The 10,273-nt window shown below is 31.2% G+C and overlaps 1 protein-coding gene across 1 annotated transcript; it reads left to right on the forward strand.

Moving 5' to 3' along the window:
* Nucleotides 1–8,099: 8,099 nt before the first annotated feature.
* Nucleotides 8,100–9,101, forward strand: OCT59_024927 (uncharacterized protein; the record flags this gene model as incomplete). Its single annotated transcript, XM_066135018.1, has 9 exons — nucleotides 8,100–8,113; nucleotides 8,249–8,278; nucleotides 8,373–8,403; nucleotides 8,482–8,505; nucleotides 8,582–8,615; nucleotides 8,708–8,738; nucleotides 8,830–8,860; nucleotides 8,952–8,982; nucleotides 9,067–9,101. 9 exons carry the CDS (start codon nucleotides 8,100–8,102, stop codon nucleotides 9,099–9,101), a joined length of 261 nt encoding a protein of 86 aa, XP_065991750.1.
* Between the last annotated feature and the right edge of the window lie 1,172 nt (nucleotides 9,102–10,273).

Genomic DNA, 10,273 nt, shown 5'->3' on the forward strand with positions numbered 1-10,273 from the left:
TGGATTTTTGGCGCCGTTTAACAGTTCAGCCTCTACTTAGGATTTCTTCTTGGTAACAGATTGGATTTTAGGATATGCTGGATAGTTGACTCACACTGGCCTTCGGGTAAAGATGGGGTATGCGTTTCTGTAATAGTTTAGTTTTTCTTTACTTAATTTTATTTTGTTTAGATTTCTTTACTTGTATGAATCGTGAAGCTAGTTCTTTTTATTTTTTGTTTAATTTTCTATATTTTGTAATATTGTTCGATTTGATTATTGTACTTTTCGTTTAATAATTATAATAAAAGATAAAGTTAAAAGACTGTTTGCTCATAATCACCAAATAAGAGGATCATCGCAACTCTTTCCTGAATTTTTGAAAATACTAATAAAAATTTATTTTTGAAATTTTCGTTTGAAAATTTCTAAGTGCTCGTTCAAAATACTAATATTTCCACAGTTGCTTTCCTCTTTACTGAGCTTTATACTATGACTACACCTCCAGCTCCTTCTGTTATTAACCCGAATATTCCGCCGCCACCGCGTCCTGTTGTTTCTACTCCCTCTGGAGACCGACCTTTATCTCCCACTAGTACCGCTGGCGCATCTAACAAACGTTCACGCGTTGTCTCTGATGACGCTATGAATGTTGATATAACTTCACCTTCTGCTTCGGCTTCCAACCTTATTTTTACCGCTCCCTCAGGCCTTCCTGTCAACAAAGTCCAAGTGATTACCTCTTTTCGTAATACTACTACTTCTGTTGAAACTATTGACGCTTCTATCCATGCTCCCTCTAACATTAATGGTAAAGGCAAAGCTGTTGCCTTCGATATGCCAGAGCGCTGACCCTCTCCCGATGGTAATGCGGCTGCTATCAAATCCGCACCTTCTCACTACCATGCTGCGGCCTATCTACGCGACGCGCCTGACACGTTCAAAGCTAAATTTACCACCAATCGCTCCATATGTGACGAAGTGGATTGTTCACTCTCCCGATATCCTTCTTATGGCGCCCGTGCACATTGCGATAGATCAGGCGATAACAAAAAGATCCTTGTCTTCTTCAATGATCAGCATGATTTTACCGATTGTGTCAGCTCCCCGCATGCAGATCTTCTCAATTTAGCCTTTGTTCATTATTCCCCTGCAGATGCCAAACTCAATGATGAAGCAAAGTCTTTGTTTGTTACTGACATCCCACTCTTCCTGAATGAGATGCAAGTCCGCCAGGCATTTTCCTGATATGGAACTGTGATTAAATGCAAACTCACCCCTAAGAAACATTACTACAATGGTCATATCCAGTTTTCTTCTGTGGATGCAATTGCCCAATTTGATGATATTTGGGCGATCATTTGCCTTGGTAATTCCTTACGTGTCTGCCCGGCATCTTTTTCAAAATGCCAACATGACAGCCGTAGAGAATATGTTGCTATTCTTGCCAGCATTCCAAAAAATATTAAAGAAGCCGACCTTTTTGAAATTGCTAATCAAGTTAATGCTAAAGCCCTTAACGTCCCACTATCTATTAACTCTTACAAGCCTAAACCCTACGCATACTTGAATTTTTCTTCATTTGACACTCTAGAAGCTGTAAAAGAAATGACCGTAGCTTTCCATGGCAAAGGGTTGATATGGCACCCTCCCAATGAAGCACATACTTTATGCCATGTTTGTGGGCGTTCTGGTTGTTCACCTTCTGTTTGTAGTCCTTGTCCTACACGAAAAGTGGATGATCACCTTAACAAATTATATTCACGCTTCAATGCTGGTTCTTGACGTGGTCATCAGAATTCACGCCAACCGCGTGATAAATCCAATTCCCGTTCACGATCGCGATCTAATTCCAGATTTCGCAATCCATCTTCTTCATTCCGATCTAATAACAGTAATAACCGTACTAATAATACTCGTCCTGATACTTCTCGTAGTAACAACTGAACCAACAGCAATAATAATAATAACATTCCCAATAACAATGGTTATTCTTCCGGTTCTATTCAACCTCCACCTGAGCCTCGTCCTAATAATTCTACTACACATATCTCTTCTTCTGACAATTCTGCTTATACACTTCTTCAACATATCATTGATGAGTTAAAGGCGCAGATTAAAGAGATTGCTACTACCCTCAAATCTCTTGATGAAACGGTCTCCTGGATGCAGGATACTATCACGAATCATGATTATAGAATTTCTGAGCTCGAATCAATGATGAATTATGATAGCGGTAATCCTGGTGACTCAGATTTGTACCCACCTCATGATGATCAAGAAACTCATTCCTATAATAATGGATGGGATGATGCCCCAACCCAGGACACGAATTCAGGATTCAACCTTCTTCCTCATACTGCACCCTCTCTTATTGATACTTCTCCTGATGCTTCTTTTTCTACTTTGGATCCTAACTCTGTCTTATCACGACGACATGTCCCCTTACTTAACTCTCGACCTACTATTATTGCCCCTGATGCTAATGCTTTCCGTCTGCAATTGGAAATTTCTAATGTTACTAATACCCAAAAGAATCTTTCTGCCCAACTTGGTTCGATTATGAATAAGTTGGACTCCTTCTCCCCCTCAAAACCTTCCCCTTCTAATGATTGAACACCAACTTGATTTGGGTGATTTACAGGGACTTCACCCCCCTGACAGTGTGTTACCTGATAGTCTTAATAGCAAGATCCCTTCCTTTTCTCCTTCCCCTCTTATTAATTTTGGACAAATCAATGTTAATGGTTTATGTTCCCCTGTTAGACAATTGCACTTGTTAAATTATTTCTTGCATTCCTCATTTGGTGTTTTATCTCTAAATGATACTCGTCTTACTTCATCTAGTGCTAAATTTATTTATCAAAATGATCATTCCCAGTATAATTTTAAGTCCTATTGGGCTCCTTTCCCTTCTAATTCATGACATCATGATGGTGTTGGTCTTTTACTTCGCCATCCTTTACATAAACATGTTCAGAAAATTGATCCCTGGAAAGGTCGTCTTTTAAAATTAGATCTTTTTTTCCATCAAACTAAAATTTCTATTATTTCAGTTTATATTCCTCCTTATCATTCTATTCATTATAAAGAACGTGATGCTATTTTTGCTCAACTTAATTTATGGCTTGATAAAGCCCGCTCTAATAACTATCACGTAGTCATCCTTGGTGATTTTAATGCAGATGAATTTTCACATTCACATCTTCCTCAACATCATTTAAAAATTTTACGATTACTTTCTTCTCGATATTTTACGGATCATTAATCCCATATTTCCTCAACTTCAGGTCCTAGTCCTACCTTTTATCATCAGAATGGTTCTTCACGACTTGATTATATTTGGTCATCCCCTGGATTTCCTGCTCCTGGTCTTTTCTCTCAAGTTGAAACTTGTCCTAAGCTGAACGATAATCAATTTACTGATCACTGTGTACTTATAACGGCCTTTGATTTTAGTTCTTGTTTCGCTACTTTAGCTAAAGCTAGATTAAAGCAGAAAAGCGAACAACGCACCATTTTTCTCTACAAGAATTTAAAAGAAGATATTTGAAAAACATTTTCCAATGAAGTAAACTCACGTCTTGAGTTGTATTTGACCACACACCATCCCTCTATATCTTTACTTTCAGCTCTTCCTTTGGACAAACTTTGGCACGCTCTTAAACGTTCTATTCTTGGTGGTGCCATTGACTCTCTACCATTTCAACATGTATCCAATACTCACCATCATAAATATTCTCCTGAGCTTACTAAGCTTATTGCTATCAACAAATTTTTGGATAGATTATTGTTTAAATTGACCACATCTAGGCCTACACTGGTCAAAATCAATTCTATCGGGTACATATCGGGTACCTATATATCGGTGGCTAATCGGATAAGTATCGGGTATTTTTACATATCGGGTACCCGATAGCTAAGCTATTAGTCACTGATATTGTATATCGGGCATTGATCTATCTTACACATATCAGGTACCCGATATGTAAATTTTAATACGTAAGATTTTTATTTTGTACAACGTACTGTATTATATATAATCCGTTTCAACTAAAATTTTTTATTTAAATTCATTTTTTAGATAATTTTTATAAATAATTTTCTAAGAAATTTTAAAAGTCCATTTGAATAATATTTAATAGGGATTTTATTTAAGAAACTTTTAGATAGATTTTTTTGAGAAATTTTTTAAGAGTCCGTTTGGAAAAATTATTTTTTTAACTAAGAGGATCATTTAGAGCATTTTTGATAGAGAATTTTCTAAAGATTTGTTTGGAGAGATTATTTTTGAGAATTTTTTAACTAAAGGGACCGTTTGGAACATTTTTTGATAGAGAATTTTCTAAGAATTCGTTTGGGAAATGGTTTTTTGAGAATTTTTTAACTAAAAGGATCATTTGGGCATTTTTTGATTGAGAATTTTCTAAGAGTTCGTTTAGGGAAATTATTTTTTGAATTTTTTAATTAAGGGGATCGTTTAGGGCATTTTTTGATTGAGAATTTTCTAAGAGTTCGTTTAAAGAGATTATTTTTGAGAATTTTTTAACCAAAGGGACCGTTGGAACATTTTTTGATAGAGAATTTTTTTGATAGAGAATTTTCTAAGAGTTTGTTTGGAAAAATTATTTTTTGAGAATTTTTTAACTGAAGGTATCATTTGATAGAGAAATTTCTAGGAGTTCGTTTAGGAAAATTATTTTTTGTATTTTTTAATTAAGGGGATCGCTTAGGACATTTTTGATAGAGAATTTTCTAATGATTTGTTTGGAGAGATTGTTTTTGAGAATTTTTTAATTAAAGGGAACGTTTGGAACATTTTTGATAGAGAATTTTCTAAGAATTTGTTTGGGAAATGGTTTTTCAAAAATTTTTTAACTAAAAGGATCATTTAGGGCATTTTTTGATTGAGAATTTTCTAAGAGTTCGTTCAGGGAAATTATTTTTTGAATTTTTTAATTAAGGGGATTGTTTAGGGCATTTTTTGATTGAGAATTTTCTAAGAGTTCGTTTAGGGAAATTATTTTTTGAATTTTTTAATTAAGGGGATCGTTTAGGGCATTTTTTGATTGAGAATTTTCTAAGAGTTCGTTTAGGGAAATTATTTTTTGAATTTTTTAATTAAGGGGATCGTTTAGGGCATTTTTTAATAGAGAATTTTCTAAGAGTTCGTTTAGGGAAATTATTTTTTGTATTTTTTAATTAAGGGGATCGTTTAGGGCATTTTTTGATAGAGAATTTTCTAATGATTCGTTTGGAGAGATTATTTTTGAGAATTTTTTAACCAAAGGAACCGTTGGAACATTTTTTGATAGAGAATTTTCTAAGAATTTGTTTGGGAAATGGTTTTTTGAGAATTTTTTAACTAAAAGGATCATTTAGGGCATTTTTGATTGAGAATTTTCTAAGAGTTCGTTTAGGGAAATTATTTTTTGTATTTTTTAATTAAGGGGATCGCTTAGGGCATTTTTGATAGAGAATTTTCTAATGATTCGTTTGGAGAGATTGTTTTTGAGAATTTTTTAACTAAAGGGAACGTTTGGAACATTTTTGATAGAGAATTTTCTAAGAATTTGTTTGGGAAATGGTTTTTCGAGAATTTTTTAACCTAAAGGATCATTTAGGGCATTTTTGATTGAGAATTTTCTAAGAGTTCGTTTAGGGAAATTATTTTTTGTATTTTTTAATTAAGGGGATCGCTTAGGGCATTTTTGATAGAGAATTTTCTAATGATTCGTTTGGAGAGATTGTTTTTGAGAATTTTTTAACTAAAGGGAACGTTTGGAACATTTTTGATAGAGAATTTTCTAAGAATTTGTTTGGGAAATGGTTTTTCGAGAATTTTTTAACCTAAAGGATCATTTAGGGCATTTTTGATTGAGAATTTTCTAAGAGTTCGTTTAGGGAAATTATTTTTTGTATTTTTTAATTAAGGGGATCGCTTAGGGCATTTTTGATAGAGAATTTTCTAATGATTCGTTTGGAGAGATTGTTTTTGAGAATTTTTTAACTAAAGGGAACATTTGGAACATTTTTGATAGAGAATTTTCTAAGAATTTGTTTGGGAAATGGTTTTTTGAGAATTTTTTAACTAAAAGGATCATTTAGGGCATTTTTGATAGAGAATTTTCTAAGAGTTCGTTTGGGGAAATTATTTTTTGTATTTTTTAATTAAGGGGATCGCTTAGGGCATTTTTGATAGAGAATTTTCTAATGATTCGTTTGGAGAGATTGTTTTTGAGAATTTTTTAACTAAAGGGAACGTTTGGAACATTTTTGATAGAGAGTTTTCTAAGAATTTGTTTGGGAAATGGTTTTTTGAGAATTTTTTAACTAAAAGGATCATTTAGGGCATTTTTGATTGAGAATTTTCTAAGAGTTCGTTTAGGGAAATTATTTTTTGTATTTTTTAATTAAGGGGATCGCTTAGGGCATTTTTGATAGAGAATTTTCTAATGATTCGTTTGGAGAGATTGTTTTTGAGAATTTTTTAACTAAAGGGAACGTTTGGAACATTTTTGATAGAGAATTTTCTAAGAATTTGTTTGGGAAATGGTTTTTCGAGAATTTTTTAACTAAAAGGATCATTTAGGGCATTTTTGATAGAGAATTTTCTAAGAGTTCGTTTGGGGAAATTATTTTTTGAATTTTTTAATTAAGGGGATCGTTTAGGGCATTTTTTGATAGAGAATTTTCTAAGGATTCGTTTGAAGAGATTATTTTTGAGAATTTTTTTAACTAAAGGGAACGTTTGGAACATTTTTGATAGAGAATTTTCTAAGAGTTCGTTTGGGAAATGGTTTTTCGAGAATTTTTTAATTAAAAGAATCATTTAGGGCATTTTTTGATAGAGAATTTTCTAAGAGTGTGTTTAGGGAAATTATTTTTTGAATTTTTTAATTAAGGGGATCGTTTAGGGCATTTTTTGATAAAGAATTTTCTAATGATTCGTTTGGAGAGATTATTTTTGAGAATTTTTTAAGCCAAAGGGATCGTTTGGAACGTTTTTGATAGAGAATTTTCTAAGAGTTCATTTGGAAATGGTTTTTCAAGAATTTTTTAACTAAAAGGATCGTTTAGGGCATTTTTTGATAGAGAATTTTCTAAGAGTTCGTTTGGAAAAATTATTTTTTGAGAATTTTTTAACTAAAGGGATCATTTGGGACATTTTTGATAGAGAAAATTCTAGGAGTTTATTTGGGGAAAGTATTTTTTGAGAATTTTTTAACTGAAGGTATCGTTTGATAGAGAAATTTCCAAGAGTTCGTATAGGGAAATTATTTTTTGAATTTTTTAATTAAGGGGATCGTTTAGGGTATTTTTTGATAGAGAATTTTCTAAGAGTTTGGGGAAATTATTTTTTGAGAATTTTTTAACTGAAGTATCGTTTGATAGAGAAATTTCTAAGAGTTCGTTTAGGGAAATTATTTTTTAAATTTTTTAATTAAGGAGATCGTTTAGGGCAATTTTTGATAGAGAATTTTCTAAGAGTTTGTTTGGAAAAATTATTTTTTAAATTTTTTAATTAAGAGGATCGCTTAGGGCATTTTTGATAGAGAATTTTCTAAAGATTCGTTTGGAGAGATTATTTTTGAGAATTTTTTAACTATTTGGAACATTTTTTGATAGAGAATTTTCTAAGAGTTTGTTTGAAAAATTATTTTTTGAGAATTTTTTAACTGAAGGTATCATTTGATAGAGAAATTTCTAAGATAATATAGTTATTGAGTATGATATATACTTCCGATGGTGTATAGTAATAAAATTCTAAAAACCGTTCATTGTATATTATAATCCAAGTACTTACAATTCATATCTTTTTCGTTTATATAATTATCATTCGGTAAATCATCTTTGATGTTTTGTCCCTATAATAATATTGAGAAAAGTTAATTTATCATTAATTTCGTCATAATAAGAGAAGTATAGTGTAAAAAAACTATACTGTATAGATAAAAGGGGTACTGTATAAAATAAAAACTATACTGTATAAAATAAAAAACTATACTGTATAGATAAAAAATTATACTGTATGGATAAATATAGATTTTTATCAACTATACTATACAACATCGGAGGATTCGGAGGTATATTTCATACTCAATATCGTTTAACCAGAAATGGATGCTATCGGGTATTCAGTATATCGGTATATTTGATTGGCCGATCTACACATCTTTTTTGTAGATTCCGGGTAAGTGTCTCGAAAAATTTTGTTTTTTATGTAAGAACGTTCATTAACGTTCTTTTACTGCTTTTTTTTTTGTAGATTTCGGCCGGAACTTGGAAATGGAGACCGGTGAGTATTTTTAAAAGGAGGAAGCAAGTTTTTTTTTTGGTTTTTCATATGTAAGAACGTTTATTAACGTTCTTTTACTTTTTCCTTTTTGTAGATTTCGGCCTGCGAACTTGAAATTAGGATCAGTAAGAGGGAAAGCAGGAGATTTTTTTATGTAAGAACGTTTATTAATGTTCTTTACTTCTTTTTTTTGTAGATTTTAGCCTGCAATTCGGATATGGGGACCGGTGGGTATTTGAGAAGGAGGAGGTTTTTTTTTTTTATGTAAGAACGTTTATTAACGTTCTTTTATTTTTTTTGTAGATTTTGGCCTGGAACTCAGAAATAGAGACCGGTGGTGAGTATTTTTAAAGGGAAGAAGCGGATTTTTAAATTTTTCTTTATGTAAGAACGTATATTAACGTTCTTTTATTTTTATTTTTTTTGTAGATTTCGGCCCGGAACTCAGAAATGGAGACCGGTGAGTATTTTTAAAAAGGGAAGTGGGGGTTTTTTATTTTATTTATGTAAGAACGTTTATTAACGTTCTTTTATTTCTATTTTTTTTGTAGATTTCGGCCTGGAACTCAGAAATGGAGACCGGTGAGTATTTTTAAAAAGGGAAGTGGGGGGTTTTTTATTTTATTTATGTAAGAACGTTTATTAACGTTCTTTTATTTCTATTTTTTTGTAGATTTCGGCCCAGAACTCAGAAATGGAGACCGGTGAGTATTTGGAAAAGTAGGGGTTTTTTTTGTTTTCTTTATGCAAGAACGTTTATTAACGTTCCTTTACTTCTTTTATTGTAGATTTTAGCCCGGAACTTGAAAATGGAGACCGGTGAGTATTTCTAAATGTTTTTTTATATTTATTCATGTAAGAACGTTTATTAACGTTCTTTTACTACCTTTTTTTTGTAGATTTTAGCCCAGAACTCGGAAATGGTGACCAGTGGTGAGTATTTTTAAAGGGAGGAAGCGGATTTTTTTAATTTTTCTTTGTGTAAGAACGTTTATTAACGTTCCTTTACTTCTTTTTTTTTGTAGATTTTAGCCCAGAACTTGGAAATGGAGACCGGTGAGTATTTCTAAAAGAGGAAGTTATTTTTTTATATTTCTTCATGTAAGGACGTTAATAATGTTCCCTTTCTTTTTTTTATCATTTTTATTAGGGACATGGATTCTTGGATAATAATACAAACTGTAAGTTGAGTGGATGAAGGAGATTCTAAATAATTGTGATATTATGAAAAATCAGTGATTTAACTTGTTGACTGGTATATGTATGATAGGCTACCGATAGGTACCCGATATATGACTAATTGGTATATTTAAGTAGGGTTTTGTATTATTTAAAGTAATAAAGAGTTTAACTTGCAGTGTAATTCTAGTATAAATAGTATAAATGCATTTTATTAATTATAATAATCCGGATTGATATGTTGGGGTTAAAATCCATGGCCCAATCAGAATTTGTTGTTGTAATCAGGCGATTGATCACATGATTTCAGTATTTATATTTCGCACTTTGTTTATTTTTTTTTTCCTTTCGTAAAAACCTTTCTCTTAAACTTTTTATTTAAAACAAACTCTTTACTTAGTTATTATGAAATAATATTATTATTATATTTTTTTATTTATTTTTATATTAGAAATAAACATAAAGGTATATTTTTATTATGCTCGTTTTTTCTTTTATATATACATTTTCTATTGACGTTCTAATACTTTTTTTCTTTTCTCTCACTAATGTTTTCTACCACTTATTAACATTTTCTATTAATATTAAATACTACTAACATGTTTTTATTAACATTCTCGTATTAATATTTTCTATTTTACTAACTTTTCTTTCTTCCTACTAACATTTTTACTAATATTTTCTATATTTACCACTAACGTTTTTATTAATATTTCTATTTTTATTTCTCTTATTAATTAATATACTTACTAATATTTTCACTAATATTTCTTTTAAATGTTAAACAGATAATTTTATTATCATTGTTACTTTTAG

This window comes from Rhizophagus irregularis, chromosome 5, assembly GCF_026210795.1.
Source record: "Rhizophagus irregularis chromosome 5, complete sequence".
NCBI classification, from domain to species: domain Eukaryota; kingdom Fungi; phylum Glomeromycota; class Glomeromycetes; order Glomerales; family Glomeraceae; genus Rhizophagus; species Rhizophagus irregularis.